Genomic DNA, 17805 nt, shown 5'->3' on the forward strand with positions numbered 1-17805 from the left:
TTGTATTGTATTTTTCATGTGTATGGTTACTTTTTTAAAGATTCATATTATCTTCCAGTTATTATTGTTTGCATGCTTTCTTTTCCTCATTAAAGTAGCATTTCATTTCTGTGTGAAATCTGTCCTGGGGACTATAAGATAACTTATTATGATAATTTATAATATGCCAGAAAATATCACTTGTGCTTTTTGTGCCTTTCAGTCTAATTGTTAATTGATTAATCCACAACTTCAAGTGCTCTGACCTTTTATTTCCAATGTCATTTGTCCCAAGCTGAATATGCAGCAGCAGGTGTCTCCCTGACAAGCAACTAACCGTGTCTCTTTTGCTGCTGCTTGAGCTTCTGTCTTTCTCTTCAACCAAACTGAATACTTTCGTAGGCTTACAGAACCTCTCTGCAAATTCTTACCTTGTATGTCTGAATTTATCAATGTGATTCACTCAGATATGCTGTACTAGGTATCTGGCTGTATATGATATTCCCATGGAAAAATGTACAAACAGATCCTAACTCAGAGTAAATGTTGTGCAGGAAATAAGGTTCAGATAGAGTGCAGCAGAGAGTATTGCAGGAAGCCATGAAAAAACGCCAGGGAAGTCCAGAACCTCAGTAATCTAAAGTGTGAAAGGAAACATAAACCAGAAGCTTAGGTCAAGTGTGCAAAACATATGTATTAATTCAGTAAGGAACACAGCAGAAGTGCATATATGAATTCCCTATTAAATTACAGGCAAGGGGTATGGTAATGATTTCGAGTACAGGACAGACTGAAGATGTAGTATTCAACAAATGAGCAGTCGAGAGTGAGCAATTATTTTCCAAAGAGCAGGGAACTTCCACACAGTCTGCATTTAGTTGAGCAAAGCCCGGCGATATTTCTAATATTACGGTGAGACACACAAAATATTAATGTAGGCACTTTCTCTTAATAGTCATAAATGTTATTACATGATCTTCTGAGCTGATCACATCCTATGTTTCTTAAAAAAAAATGGATGGAAAATTTAAAGTACATTTGACACCAGAAGTGGTAGGAGATTTTGACAGTAGGGTCATCTTAATAAGTAAACTGAGGTGTGTAGATTTTTTCTGATGAGCTGTACTTAAGAGGCTGTGTATCTGAATTTTGTTGAGGTTAGGGGTAAGTGAATATTACCTTCCTGTTTATTTAACTACAATATGCCCAAGTAATGTTTCCTACAGTTAGGGTATTATGGTTTTCTAATTTTAATTTTCACAATTTTAACCACTACTAATGAACCTTTTTCTTTTAAAATCCCTTTTCTTTTGCTAAGTGAAAATAACCTTTCTTTTTTCTCCATTTCTGTTTTTTCCCTTTTTCATTTTACCAGTCTTATCAATTCCTACTAGTGAACTGACAAAGAACTGAACTTAGCTTTTGGAGCAACATCCGTACTTTGTCTTTTGACATTCTGCTAGATAACTCAGGATTTTATTTAAAATATAGATGAAATTCAGAATGTTCAAAATTACTTTAGTAGCCAGGAATCCTCATGATAAATAGCATGTTTTGCTGTCTAAAATTTAGTTTGCAATTTCTATTCCTTGCCTTGACTATTTTCCTACCTGCCCACATTCATAAATAGAACATTTGCATACTTGCCTGCCCACCCTCCCATTATTTTTTTTTCCCCTTTTCTTTTTTAGGGGTAGCCAGTCACAAGTTCACAAGTTTCTGGAAATGGTGGGGAATCATTTCAAATATTCCTTGAGAAGTTACTGGTGAAAGAATGCTAGCACTGGGTAAAATCAAGTATGAATTTGGGACCAAATATTTAAGAGTCTGGGTGGAAGAATTAGTATACAAGTATTAACACTGAACATGTTTTAAGTCTAACGAGTATAATTGCCATTTATAGTTATTCGGTATTTAGACATGCCTGGCTAATGCACTTGGTTCTATAAAATGGTTAAGTTTCTGTTACAGGGTTACTGTTACCATAAAAATGGTACAGTGAATAATTGGAATTGTTTTTCACTGCGTTGCCAGTGAGGTGAATCAGTGCCCAATCAAGGCAGCAGCATGAAGTATATCAAACAAGACTCCAAAAGATAGCTCTTTGGCTCAAGCATCATTTATGCTTACAGCAATGATTAGGAACTGATTTGATCCATGGCCAGGGCTTTATTCATAAAAGTATTACATTTTTCATATCCTTTTACAGTTATCTGATCTTTACAATTACTTTTGTTGCTATAATGATAGTGAAGAAAGGTAGAAAATAACACAGGGATTATTATTTCTATGTATATGTCTGCTGAAGTGAAATATATGTGAAAATTAGAATTCTCTAATAACAGACTTAATCTCCATTGGGACTTTCTTTTTATTAGGTAAATTAATGTATCTACATTTTTATTCTGTCTCTTCTGGTTCAGAAAATGTTGGTCATTGGGGTTGACCCCATTTAGTAGAAATTAAGTTACCTGGAGAAAATTGATGATACAATTCTCTATTCAAATATGTGCTTTTCCTCAAAGGAGGATTTGCAATTTGGTTTTTCATGTCAAATCTTCAGCAAGTTATTTTTCAAGCTTATCAGGAATTTGCTCATTCAGACTGTTTCTACAATATCCATGCTTCAGTGTACAGTACTTGATCACTGCAAAGATCAAAATAAGTTCAGCTGTACAGGAAAAGTTGATTGGCACCAGTTTTCCCAATCTTTTTTTAGTCCTCCTTTCTGCCTACACAGATCTTATTTTAACCTCATTCCCCCCAGAAGTAATGATTAAGGAGTTTGATTGCATTCTTGGTAGATCAGGAATTCAGAAATTCTGCTCATAACTCTGAACATGGTACACTCTGGTGTACTTATGGTACCATGGTACACATGGTACAGTCTTCATAAGAAATGTTGCTACTTAACCTCTGCTTGGATTTTCTTCATTTGGAAATGGTAACAGAAGGATTTTGAAAGACTTGCATGAGACATATATCAACCAGAGGTGTATGCATGAGGCACAATTACCACAACCAAATGAATTCTTAATATCATTACTGAGGCTAAAAGTTTAAAAAGGAAAAAAAGTTTAAAAGCTCCGTGCTGCAAATTGCCTTTTGCTCATCTCCAGATACTTCCAACAAATCTCAAAGTGAACATTTCATGGAAGGTAGGGAGGAGGGACTGTGGAATCCTGGAGTACATCAACTTTCACCAAAACAGCATTTTGGTAAAAGAGTTTCAGGATGTGTTGATGGGAGATGTGTCCCTGGGAACGGTGCCCAAAACATAACATTGCTGTTTGGAGAAATGAAAGGTACTAATTCTGATCTGTTCTTACAGTGTCAATGGTAATTCAGTTGTTTAAGAAAACTATATGAAATTTGAAGATTAGAGTTAAAAAACAAAAAAGAAACTGCTAGCAGTGCAGCCTTACTTAAGTCCAAAATACACCAAATTAAACTGTGTGTGTATGTGTGTTTGTCTGTGTGTGTGTGTTGGGAAGAAAATCATGTTACTTTGTCACAATAGCCTGGAATTGATTTACACAATTTTTATTCTACTGTTTCCTGACCGCTGAGGGCCTGATTAGCAGTAATGTGTAGCAACTTCCAAAGATGAGTAACTTCCTGAGAATGTAAGTGTGAAACAAATATATACACACACACACATATGCATGCCAATGGCTGTACATAAGTGCTTGAAAAGGATGAGTGTATATTTTTGCATGAGTGTGTGGAGCATGGTAGTCATAAAATACTAGTGGAAAATGAAAAAGTACAGATACTTGTTAGAATTTTTTTTACTCGGGATATTGGATAAATAAGGGACATACTGAAACAATGTTTTATATACAAAACCCATGTAATTCATCCATAGGATTTGCATTTTATTTTTATTAAAGATGGATGTTAATAAGTCTATCCTGGTATCTTCAGTATTTAAATAATGCCTGGAGTTCAGATAAGCTTTACTAAATTTAAATACATTTCACAAGTTAGCTTACATATAGCCTAGGCAGAGCAGAACTAGATTAGGATCTAGTGCATAAAACCACTGCTAACATTTTTCTTCCTTAGATTTGTGACAATATGTTGTGGTTTAACCCCAGCCAGCAACTAAGTACCACACAGCCACTCAGTGAGATGGGGAGAACTGGACAAACCCACGGACTAAGATAAGAACAATTAATAAAGTAAAAAAAAAAAGAGAGAAATAAACAACAACAAAAAAACCCCCAATCAACAATGACAATAAGAATTGTAATGAAGAGGAGAGGGAGAAAGAGAGATAAAACCCAAAAAGGAAAAGAAACAGGTCATGCAGAGTGTAATTGCCCACCACCCGCTGATTAACACCCAGCCAATCCCTGAGCACCGGTCAGCAGCTCCCAGCCAAACCTCCCCCCCCCCCCCCAGTTTATAGTTTATATATTGAGTATGACATTCTATGGTATGGAATATCCCTTTGGCTAGTTTGAGTCAGCTGTCCTGGCCCTGCTCCCTCCAAGCTTCTTGTGCCCCTCCTCACTGGCAGAGCATGGGAAACTGGAAAGTCTTTGGTTTAGAGTAAGTACTACTGAGCAACAACTAAAACATCAGTGTGTTATCAACCTTATTCTCACACTAAACCCAAAACACAGCACTCTTATCGTCTACTAAGAATAAAACTAACTCTATCCCAGCTGAAATGAGGACATTATTTTTGGGTAATAAAATATGTACTGTATTAGACATTCTTTTATAATTAGGACACATGCAAAGCATTGCTTGATGTATGTTTTGAGAATATACACAATGTAAAAACACTTCTGTTTTTATTTCCTATATGATGGAGTTCTCTAAAAAGACCATTTTTTGTTATTGCTTATAATAATGATCAATTTTAATTAAAGCCTAAGATACTGGAATTTAATGATTCATTGAGAATTTCAGGGTGTGGGCTCTTTTAAGAAAAAAGTTTAGCCCTTGTGATGGCTGCATCAAAATGCAGCTGGAGGGGACAAGCACACAGGAGGTTGATTTTATTCATATTAATAAGTTTTATCCCCTCAATTAAATAAGCTTATGAAATGATAGATTTCAAAAAAATGTCGATGAGAATTGTAATCAGTAAGAGGTAACAATATCCTGCAGTGATCTTTGCTCATCCAAATGATACACAAAAACTTTATTAATAATTTTGGTTCCTTTGTACAGAATTGCAGATGACAAAGTGATACAGAAAAGTGGGAGCAAGTCAAATTTGACACGTTAACTTGATTGCATGATGAAATGAATTCACTGAAATAATCTGAAAAAAACCTCATATATTGGAGAACAGAATTTGTGTCAAAATTAAGAAGTGTAGGATTTTTTTGTCCTGAGTGCAGTAAACTGAAAATCTAGGTGACACAACTGGTCACCAATGGAAAAAAACCCAACAGTTCCAAGGAGTTGTGGTAAATCTGGAAAGTATAATGAAAAAAAATGCTAACAACAAACAAGAAATCAATGTTTACCTTTGTATTTTATTTCCAGAAGCTGCACTGGAACATGGTGTCCAGTAATTTTCATATTTAGTAACCATCACTGGTATAAAAATAAAATTTTGGAAAAAAAAGAGTGTGATAACTGTGTAGAAGAGCTGTAAGATTTTAGTTGGTTTAGGTACTCATAATTTTTTTAATTATATATATATATATATATTTTTTTTTTAAGGGAGGAATTTCCCTTTCCTGAACTCTAAGCCACAATATCTACACTGTCGGTAAATGTTGTCTTTGGCAGTTTGCCCTTTCTGTGGATATGTTAATCTTGCTCTTCTAACCATTAGAAAAGCCCTTTGTGGAAAACTCTGCTGGAGTGAAGTGATAAGAATTAAGGCTGAGATTTTATTATTGCAAATTAATGTCATCCATCTTCCTGCTAAGTGTAGTTTCATGGTGCGCTGCCCTTAGCCCTCTTACATGCAATTTGTGTAACTGTTGGTTAAAACTAAGTTGGTGCAAAATAGTTTAGTGAAAGCATTCTATAAATGAGCAGATAGAAACTTTGTGACTATTTTGAATGGGTACTCATGTTACATCTTTTCAGCTATTAAATCTAATCCATGCTAGCATAGCTACAGGAGAATGGGCTAGAAAATATTTACTAACCTTAAATAAGAGGAAATAATGTAAAATAATTAATTATAGAGTTCCTGATGGGTTCAGTACTAGTGTTTTTCTCTGAATTAAATATTCAGAGAATAACAAAGGAGCAAATGGAAAACAATACTGAAAGTCAGTTATGGACATGGCTAGGCTGATTAAAAGATATGCCCAATCCTATTTAAAAGCCACCGTAGGAAGGATTCCAAATGTTTTTGTCTAGTTGAATGCAGCAAGTTTTTTTGTATTAGTGGACAACAGGCCAATTATTTTTTTTTGAGATCTGATTCTGAAAGGCAATGATCTTGTTGGTTACTAGATCAGGACCCTCCTTTAAAGACTGCAGCAACGTAGTTGACACCATCAATAGTTACCACAGCTGTTCAGGACTTTGCCAAGAAAAGTATTAGCCATGCTGACATAAAGATGTCTAAAGAAATGAAACAGCTATGGAATATTACTGAGTGTCAGTAAAATGAATCTGAGTAAATCACCAGTATTTCAGTAACTTTTTGTGCTAGTAAATACTGAGAAGCAGCTCAGCAGTTAGAAACAAAGACGTGACTTGAGCCAGTACCTATTCAAACTGTCATCATGTTACTTTATTGTGTTAAATTATTATGTTAATAAAATAAGAGCAGCTAAAATGGCACCTATATAGGATATTGTTAGCAATTAATCTTAAATTATACAAGTCAGGATCCCACAAATCAGAAGGCATGACATGTGAACTTGGCTATCTAGTTTGGACTTGTTTTGGACTTTATGGTATGTTACTTACATTTGGCGAAGGTAACAACTTCTAGTAGCAGCTTTCCAGGACCTGTGAGGAGGTTATCAAGAGGATACATCTAGGCTCTTCACAGTGGTTCCTGACAGGATGAAAAACGTCAATGGGCATAAACTGAAAACCTCCATAAGTTCTCTAGAACAAACTGCTACACTGCTTGTCTGTAGAAACTTCTTCGCTATGTGGACAGAGTAGCAGTGGAACAGGTTACCCACAGGCGTTATGTTGTTTTCATCCTTGGAAGTGTTCAAAACTGAGTAAAGTCCAGAGCAAGCTGGTCTGATCATGTAGCTTCTTTGAACAGGAGATTGGACTATAGACTTCTTGATGTCTCTTCCCACCTGAATTGTCCTATGATCTCATTAAAGGTACTAGAAAAGCATTAAAAACAATTTATGTCAAAATAATGTAAGTAGTAAGTTAAAATCAAAATAGCAATAAAGCCCTAATAAAATCTTAGTGGTTTCAAAAGGAAATGAAGATCTCATGTCAAGACCAAAAGCTTTTCACAGGGTGTAAAATTTTTTAGAATGTAGCAGCATGAACAAGGCAGTTAAAGACAGAGCACAAGCTTAAAAGCAAACTACAATCTTAGCTTTACAAATCAGTGTCAGGGAAATGCACTTCTGTGAACAGGAATAATGCATAAGCTCTCTGTGCATTAACAGCCCGTTAAATGGGTTTAAAGAGTTGAAGCTGGGCATTAGCCTTCCTCTGTTTAGCTTAGGGATGCATTTTCTCCAAAGGGAATGTAACTGAAATTCAGCTCTCAGTTTAACAATCCCAAAAGTTTGAGGTGGCTGAAGAAGTTTATATTGACTTAGGGTCTTAGGCTGAAGAGCAGACAAAATGGATTAGAAAGAAGCCTTATGCATTTTTCCTTTTGGAAAAGTAGCTTCCTTCATTTTGAAAAACAGTTGCAAGCAGTGAGTGCATTGCTGCCTCTATAGAAGTAAAATTACTAAAATCCATTTTCAGTGTATGTGTAATTTTGTGCCTATTACACAATCACAATATGATTGTACAGACTGTATAAACAACTGAGAATGGATATAGATTGTATGATTCCCTCTGCATTTTTAATATGAATATTCATGGCTGCTAAATCAATCCAAAATATTAGCAGCAAAATTCTTACCAGAAGACTCCATTTACATAGGTTAAAGAACTCCATTGTTATGGTGGAATATTCTGTAGTTGTAAAGTCTAATTAAAAATACCTATTAGTCGTTTTGTGGTTTCTGTGTATAGATTGTGTTTAAACTCTTCTTTCCTGTAAATGAAATAGGTGAAAGTTTTTCAGAAAAGAATCACTAAAACAACATTCAATCATTGTTTCTATTTCCTTTCCCTAATATTGTTAGTAGAAGCTATTAAATACTTTCAAAGCTCAATTTCCCCCAAAAGTAATGTGGCAGTTTCTCTGAGTTATATTTTATAGCATTAATGTTCACATACAAAATATCAATATCTGCAAATACCATTTTACTATATGCACTGTGGCCCGTGCACTATTCAACATCTGTGTGCAGATTTCTTGCTAAAGTTGTTTGTAGCTGCATGCATAGATTGAATTTGGGGTAAAACTTGTCTTTGAGGTTATGTGCCAAATTTCAGCCCTGTGCAACCGAAAAAAAATGTCCTCCCTTTTTTCTTTAAATGTTACCTTATGTAAAATAGTCAGTCAACATGCTGATTGGAAGTAAAATGTAAATGAAGAAACAAAGGAGGAGTATTTTAGCATGCCATAGGAACTTCTGTCGCACAAATAAATCATGTATACCTTGAGTTGTTTGCTGTTAAGTGAGCATCCTACAACTGCACATGGCAGCACAGCAGGGAAACCTTTACACAACTGTGAAGACAGTATGAGCAGTCCTCATATGGCACAAAAAGATGAGGAGATGTGACAATCCCTGCTCAGAGTTCTGTACTAATGTAGAAAGTAGGCCATGCTGAGAGTGCATATACTAGTATGAAAGAAGAAAATATCATTACCTTTTAAGATGGAGTGTGAAGATGGAAGATTGAGTACTGTTGAGAAGGAAGGTACTGTTGAAAACGTAAAGTTCAAAATATCTGATGCACTTGGAGAAAGCTAAGTGGGAATAGCTGTCAATAGTTGACTTTGGAAAGTGTCCTGTCGAGCATGATCAACTCTGTTTCTTCCTCCCTCTTGTCTGGGCCATTCTCTTCCTTGCTAGAGAACCTCTCTTTGGAAAACTGTCAAGATGGATGCAGAATGTGAGTGCCGTTCTCCAGTTTATCATGCCATGTCTTTGAATAGTGGAGTGAATGCAGAATTGTGATTTCCTCACACTTGCCATAGTTAAAGTAAGAATTTATTGTGAGGAGTATTTTTCCCCAGTCTCTGCCATCTATGGCAATATGGCATTATTGTCTGCAGCGTGCTTCTTCATCACGTGGTATGGTTACAGTTCGTGTTGCTGTACAAGGCTTCCATTTTGCTCAGGACTGTGCTTTGCGTTGGAATGTCCTTGCTAGACTTACTTGTTTCTAAGCACTATTGTAACCTTTAGTTGGTGCAGAACTTTTCTCTGTAGCAGCTAGCTTATCCTCACCAGTCCTTGGATGCTGTCATAAAAAGACATTCACCTAAGTACCCTAAAGTCAAGAATAAGGGCTGTTGAAGATTATGTTTATATTATATATCTATATGTTTATATTATATATATATTATAAATTAATCTTTTTTCCTTTAAAAAATAGAATCATATATATATTCAGTTTAAAAAGTGGATTCATACATTATTGCCAAATGAAACTAATGTTTGTTATGGAACTTATCAGAAACCCATTCTAGGATGTACTCATTTGTTGATGTCAATAAATGTAGATTTCTAATATCCTAATTTTACATCATTCCTCTCAAATTCATCCTGAGAAATTAACTGAAGAGAATTCTCTTACCTAAATTTCTTCATTTTAGGAGGGTGTAGGAAACCCTGGTACTGCACTTCTTGAAACTTGGCCCCTTGTTTCTCTTACTTTCAAGTAGTGTAATTTCAGAATGAAACAATTACCAAAAGAATTGACTACTTTGGAGATAACATATATATCAAAATATATTTTGAAGATATCATATATAGCAAAAGTAGTTACATGTGGCAGTATTACATTTTTTTGTTAGTCATTCTAGAAGATTTTTGTTTCCTCAGTCACTAAAGATTGGATTTTATTTTTTGTTGAGGTGCTTAATTTTTGTTCTTATGGTGATATATTAGTTCAAGAATATTGAAGTAGAGTTATATAGCTCTGAAGAAAATCTTGAAATATCAAGATATGGACCTGTATTTTGGATCTGTGACTCCCAGGTTGGGATATCCAATTATCCTGTTCTGTCATATAAGGCATGCGTTATTTCTTTTTCAATTACTTTTCTGATTTCATCTCCAACTTCCCTAGGGCTTTCCCTCACTGGAGGTAGTTACATCTCACTTTACAATTCACTTCTACAGTTTTGTTTTCATCTAATGACCAGGGGTTGGATTTCCTATGGTATTTATTAAAATAAATAATTTGTTATTCATTAAGGCTCTATTAATGTTTTAAGACCAAAATGCACAACTGTGAATAGCCTTCCAAAATATCTATTTTCTCTGACTTTGGGCAGCTGCATCTTCTGACAGCCTCTAGATCAGGGGTCCTCAAACTTTTTAAACAGGGGGCTGGCGCGCGGATGAAGTGGCAGGCAGTCATCTGCGGCTGCTTGGTTCCCCCCCCAACCCCTGGTGGGGGGGGGGCAGGGGCCGGATTGAGGGCCCTGGGGGGCTGTATCCAGCCCATGGGCCATAGTTTGAGGACCACTGCTCTAGTGAGTTAGCTTCAGGCTCTTAGGGTAAGGACTGCTAGTTGCCTTGCAAACTAATAACTTTAGTCGTTATGTTCCTCAAACTTCTGCATGCTGACCTGTAACTTTTAATCCAAATTAAATTTAGTTTCTTTACTGTTTTCTTTCTGCATCATCTGGAATTTCATCAGTAATACAGAATTCTTAAAAATTCAGCAGCTGTGGAATAAAGCCTTGATGGTCTGATTAATACCTATAAATTCTGAATAGAGTGGAAATGAAGCATATGTCATGTTTTTGACCAGTAAACCCCTACCAAATTAAATGAACAGTGCCAACAGAATTTCACATTTTAACATAGAAGGACTTTACTAGAGCAGATCTAATGATATGATAAATGCTCATAACAATAGACTACAGTAGAACTTTGTGGAAGGTAAGACAACAAAAAACCCACATGTTGAAATGTTAGAACATTGTATGGGATTTTGAGTGTTACACAATATATGCAATACCAGCCAAGCAAAAGAGAGTATATAAATATATGAATTTATACAATTTTATTTGGTATAAAATATCTGTAACTTGATCTAGAACAAGCATTCTGGAAAAGGTGTTATTTGCAGCTATGTTACTTAGATAACAGTATTTCACACTAACTATACCATTTCTGTCATTACATACCTATATTTACATACAGTTTACAAGGAATTCTTAGTTTACAGCTTGCCAAGTTTTGTACTGCATAATTTCTCACTCTGGACTTTTCTCTTTCATATGTACACATGTACATTTACACACATGTACACATGCACACATACTCAGTATTCTTTCAAGAGCTGTTGACAGAGATGGAAAAGTACCTGTTGTAGATTTCTTGTCACTATGATTTTCATTAAGTTTCAACTAAAAAAAGAATAGAGACCTTTTACTTATCTCCTATGACTTATTGCTGTAATAACTAAAACTAAATGCAAATTTAAAAAATACTGCATGATTTAATTTTAAATGCTGCAAGTGATTTACAGTTATCTACAAGTTTCATAGTGATTTCTGCAAACTAGTAAGAACAGTTGTACTTAGAATTTACTCCCTGTAGCAACCTTTCATGTATAGCACTTCCCATTTAAAAATATTCTTCATTTTCTATCAATGCTTTTATGCTAAGAAAAGCAAAACTCCTTCCTGGAACTTTCTTTACACTTTTTCACATCTGCTTCACAAATATGTTAGCTTCTAAAGGGCACAGTGAAGGAGTGACAAAGAGAAGACATATGTCAATATGTTGATGTTTTTAAAAAAGTTTTAACAGATGTGATAATGGATGTTCTTGTTTTCTGCAAGATGTGATATTTTTCTTCACTTCTATCCCTGTGATAATGTTTTTCATTTTCTCTAAATGCTGACGTGTCAGTTTAGCAAACAGAAAGTAGAATAAATCTCTTTCCTTATAGGGAGAAGAGAGTTCTAAATTTCAGCCTACCTTGTACAAGAACAAACCTGCTTCATGTAAAGTTTGTGTTTTGACAATCTGATTATCTGCTTCAACCTGTGTCTTCTGACTTATAGCCTGTTTCTCTTTTGTATTTCTGTTAACAGAAAGCTGACCTTGCAGTTGCACCGTTGGCAATAACCTATGTTCGAGAGAAGGTCATCGACTTTTCCAAGCCCTTTATGACTCTTGGAATAAGTATTTTGTACCGCAAACCCAATGGTACAAACCCGGGCGTCTTCTCCTTCCTGAATCCTCTCTCCCCTGATATCTGGATGTATATTCTGCTGGCTTACTTGGGTGTCAGTTGTGTGCTCTTTGTCATAGCCAGGTAACATGTCAACTTTTGTGATTTTTTTGGCAATTGTTATAATCTTTTTCTTACTAATAATTGTCAAAAGTCACAAAAATTTTCTTACTTTCATACTCTTATATTTTAACTTCATGACGTACAGAAGAATAATTAATGATGAGGGTTATCACTTTTAATGTTCTCCAGTGCCATATTAAGTCTCCAGTTTTTTATGTCACTAAGCCTTGAGTAAGCTAGCTAGCTTTCTTCTTTTATTTACAAATTTAGAGACACTAGAAAGTTTACAAAATGTCTTCCCCCATTTATGCTGTGTTTAGAAAGGCAGGGGTTGGCATGTTTTATTTTGTTAACCTGATTTCATTTGACACTGTGGTGCTTAATCTCAAATTGAGTACTTAGCTGCCCATGTTAATCCTAGATGTCCAAACTGGGCCTCTACCTGTTACAAGAGATGTTACTTCATGTAGATTAATATCTTAGAAGTAGGGTAACTATATAGATTTTAATTATGTGCTAGGTAAAATCCCTGAGATACTTCACGTTAAGTTCCAGACTGGAATATACTTGGAAGCATGTTTAGTTGAGCTTTCAGAGTTAATGAACTCAATACAACAATTGTTAAATTATAAATTTATTTTATATATAAGGCTCACTTTTTAATCTGTTTTCTTCAACATAGGCAAGCAGAAAAACATCTTTTGTCAAAAATTCCCATTATATTTACCTTTTCCTGGTTAAGTAATTAGGACTGACTCCAGAGGTCACAGAAATACAGTCTTATATGTTGTAACGTTGACTTTTGCTGTGACAGCAAAAAAAATTCAGAACAGTAAATCAGTGATTCCCAGGAATGTAAATGTAATCTCTTTTGCAGATTCCTCTTAGTAGTCATTGTACGTATTTTTTTAAAATCAAATACATATGAACTATATTGGCTTTTATCTCTTCAATAAGATTTTTAAAAATGTTTGACTTGATGATGCAATCTCACTTCATCCCCAATATATTTATTATTTCATTCTGCGATACACAGTATATTCTTCCTATTTTTATTTTCTTATTTTTCTATAGTTGATATCAGGGTTCTCCATCTTTCTTTGATAATGTGCACTTTATTTTGGAGCAGTTGTACCATTCCTTTACTAAAGGGAGAGTCAATAGTTTTAGAAATTATTTTAAAAGTAATTTAGCAAGATCACCTGTGCATAAGGTATATGAGGCACTGAAGTAATAAAGATAACACTGAAGCATATTCTGTAATGAATAACTTTGCTTGCATGCCTTCTTTAAAAGTCTGCTTTAAAAAGCCAGACTTACATGGGAAGATTCTTGAGAGATCAGTAGATTGTATTGGACTATATAAACAAGTAAACTCATTTCTGAGGTGTTCCTGTGATACAGATACTTCTGAAAGCACAGTCAATCATAAATCACAAATGTTATTTTTTAAACACCTCATGTAAAATATTTATGTTTGTCCAACAGTTTTCACTCTATTGTTATAACTGAAGGACATTTTCAGCACGATGCAGTGTATTTGACAGGCAGCTCCCAGGAATGTCAGTAGGAGTTGTATGGCTGAGTTCCTACTTATGCTTTGAAAACTTGTCACCATATTTTGTATGAATGTTTTCTTGAAGTTTGTTTTTATTTTTTTGTTTGTTTGTTTGTTTAAGCTATTCAGTCATTTGATCTCACTAGCAGAACTGGAAAGACTATTTATTTTTAAACAGAAGTGCCACATAATAGACCGGTATTGTTGAACTTTTTTCACTTGTCTGTTTTTATGACCAATACCGTAAATTCCTTACGTAGTTGGAAGCATTACCTTCATTGTAAAGCAATATGAAATGCATTTTATACTAAGCAGAGGAGTTTCATTTTTTGTAGAGTTGTATAAAATACCTTTTTTACACCTAAATTTATATCAGCTTTCAAATGTAGAGATTTTCAATACCTCTTAACTTATACAACCAAATATTTGCTAACACATTTAGAAATAAAAGATCTAGGATTATGTAAGACAGTCTACAGATTTTAATCATAATGCAAAGTGACTTTATAGTATGTGATAGCATTTTCTAACACTATAGTTCATATAGGGAAACAGGTCTAAGTTAAAAATGTAATCTGCTGAATATTAAAGAGATAAAAGGACATTATTCGAAAGAGCCTTTTGCGAATATAATTCACAAAAGGTATCTGTCATGTAAAAGAAGATACTGCTAAATGAAGTGTAGTGAAGAGGACCTTGCAGTATGGTGCTGACTATGTATTTTCAGTATAGATTATAAATTAGGTATTGCACACCTGATGATGTGTTTTTCAGTCCTTCTGTCATGAAACTGTTGGATTGTATGCCACTAAATTAATAGGTTCCACCTGGAGTGTCTTACTAAGAAGATTTCTGTTTCATAACAATCCTTTCATAATGAAAGTTGAACTACCAGTGTTTCATAATAATTACTATGTGTTTCATAATAAGGTGTATCTATGTTTGGAGCAGTACTTAGTATGTCTTTTATGATATGATGTTTTGTAATTATGGCTCATCAGAATATTCAGTGTAGAATATTTATTTTTAGATTCAAACCTCCTATTTTTGTCTCAAATGTTTTGTGATTTTATTGTTTTACCATGTCTTCCAAACATGTTGGAATGTAAGAGCTTGGTACATTGAAAATGGAAAGTACATTTCTGTTGTGGTACTTGGATTTCACCCATTTATTAGTATTATGGTCATATTTAGGGAAATATGAAGAAACTAGTAAAAGATGCAAGAATCTTTGAGAGAGAATTGCATAAATTCTTTCATAAAGTAACCGATAAGGCATAAATGGGAAAAGTGTAATATAAATCTTTTCCTTTATTTGAAAGAGCATTGGATTTTCCTTCCAATTTGAGAAACAGAAATAAAGAGCTGAAACCTTCACATACTTAACAAGATGAAAAGCTAGGAGAGATATTTTGTGTTAGCTGGAGGTCTTTTCTATGCCATTGCCTTCTTGTAGCTGCCCGCCCTGCGCCCCACCCCCCCCACCCCCCCACCCCCCGCCCCAGTGAGTCACTGTTTATTTGGGCATTACAGATTTTGCACTGTCGATAGGAGGAATATAAATGAGTTACACACAGTGTTTTCTTTAATTGGCATTCTTTGTGGGGAATTATAGTAGGCTGTGTTTTCTCCATATATATGAAAACCTCTTAATCTTGTATGTTGTGATTGTTGAATCTGAGTAGATATGGTAGTTAGTTTCTGAAAGTTCCTTTCTTTATCATACAGGCTGATGACTGATAGATAAACCCAGTCTGCTTGACACTCAGCTTATTACTTTTCTGTGAACCGAGAAAGTCAGATAGCATTTTTTTCTCAGTGGCATGGTAATGGATCCGATTCTGGTGGTAGCTAGCAGTCTTTGTATCATGCTAGCAGTGTCTTGTGTCATCTAATGTCTTGTTAAGACATGGAATTTGGAAGATGGAATTCCAGTTCCAATATTTTCCCTTTATGCCTCTGCCTTTACTTGTTTCTTTGATTTAGAATCCCAGTTAAATTTATAATTTACATGCAATTAGAAGGAAAACTAAGACTGGAGTACAGTGCACCAGCTCTTTTTTGGAGTTCTGTCAGGTACAAAACATTTTCTGATTTATATAACAAAAAAAACCCCTCAATTAGTGGAATTTCTTTTCATTTTTGTCTGTTGGTGCAAACCATTGTTTCATTTCTAAGAAACATGCTGATTTCTTAGTGTTGTATGCCAACTTCATAAACATGTTGTCCCTTCTTTTCCACTAGTCTGTGTATATAAAACAACTGTTTCCTATTTTTGGTATCTGCAAAATCGGATGTGTTGGTAACTGGAGGATGCTTCCCATTCTGTATAGTCAATATGAAAAAAATCAGTTTCATACTTTTAAAACTGCTAAATACGTTTAATTTACATAGGTCTTCCAATACATGATTTTCAAAATTAACCTTCAGCTGGCTTTCCTCATGATTGTATTATATTTTAAAGAGTCTCTTATGTATGATTTTAGACATTCATGTTTGCATGAATCTTTTCTAAAAACACAGACTGGAGGCTACACTCTTTAAATATTTTTTTGCCAATGATTTTCCACCTGATTTACTGGGTTTCTAGTCATTCCCTGAACATTGAAGTATTTCTCTGAGTAGTAAGGTCTGTTTGCTGTGAATGTGTCTGCCTGTCATAAAGCATAACTGGAAGAGATACGCCTGCTTAAGGGATGATGCTTACCTTTAGGATCAGCTGTGAAGCAGATAAACTACCCTGGACAAAATGGTCCACTAATGAGCTCTTATGCTTCTTATACCAAGCTGTCTGGAGTATCAGTGAGTATTGAGTAAATATACATTAAACTGTGCTCACTGCCCTAATTGATAATACTGAATCATGGGTTATCATTTTAAAGGACTTGATTCACCTTTACTTGTACCACATTCTGCATGTTAGGACTCCCTGCTTTTTCCTCACTTCAGCAAAATTACGCTATCCTACTTCTTATAAATCAAGCCCTTGTGCTGGTTTCAGCTGTCAAAGCATTTAGTATCAACTATTTTTCCATTTCCTTGTAAGCAGTGATAAAAGCACAATGAATACTGCCTCATCACCAAACTATATTTTTTCTCTTACCAGCTGGAATAAAACATAACAAAAGAAGACAAGAGTTTTAAAAATGTCTCCACACATTTATCTTAATCTTTTCTCTGTGAAGAGCTTAGGAATAGTCTGCTGCTTCAGACTTGAACAGATGCCTGAGCATTATCTCTCTCTGGAGTGCATGCATATCCTTTTACATCTCATCAGTCTTCATTTTTATTTCATATTTTTTGATCAGCTGATTTCTGCCCTTGAGCTTGTCTGATTGATTTTCAAACTACTCCTTGAAAACTATCTTGATGGAAAGGAATTAAAGGCAGAATGAGAGGGAACTACTTTTCCAGTTACTATGGAGCTTTGGTTATTAAATTATTGTGTTGATATTTATTCAAGTAGGAAGTAAGCATATTTGCCCTTTGTTATTAACAAGCATTCTTCCTACGAGAATGTTATCTCCTGAGGCCTCCTTAGAGAACTACAACATATGTTATAAGGTGTTTTCAGGAGTGGATTCATCATCCAATAGGGCAATCCAGATGGCATCTCTGAAATCTGCTTCTCTTACTATCTCACAGTTTTAATATAGTTTTGCCTCAGCTGTAATACAAGTGGGGACATTGTCACTTGACTGTAAACTAATGTGTAAATAGACAAGGATAAAAGAATGCCAAAAATT

At 34.9% G+C, this 17805-nt stretch overlaps 1 protein-coding gene across 1 annotated transcript in view; it reads left to right on the forward strand.

The window, feature by feature from the left end:
- Window positions 1–17805, forward strand: part of GRIK2 (glutamate ionotropic receptor kainate type subunit 2) — a 415942-nt gene that overhangs the window by 258529 nt on the left and 139608 nt on the right. The window contains exon 12 of the mRNA XM_037392944.1: window positions 12299–12522. Within this exon, the coding sequence (XP_037248841.1) occupies window positions 12299–12522 (224 nt within the window). The remainder of the gene's footprint in view (window positions 1–12298; window positions 12523–17805) is intronic.

This window comes from Falco rusticolus, chromosome 6 (genome assembly GCF_015220075.1).
Source record: "Falco rusticolus isolate bFalRus1 chromosome 6, bFalRus1.pri, whole genome shotgun sequence".
In the NCBI taxonomy this organism is placed as follows: Eukaryota; Metazoa; Chordata; class Aves; order Falconiformes; family Falconidae; genus Falco; species Falco rusticolus.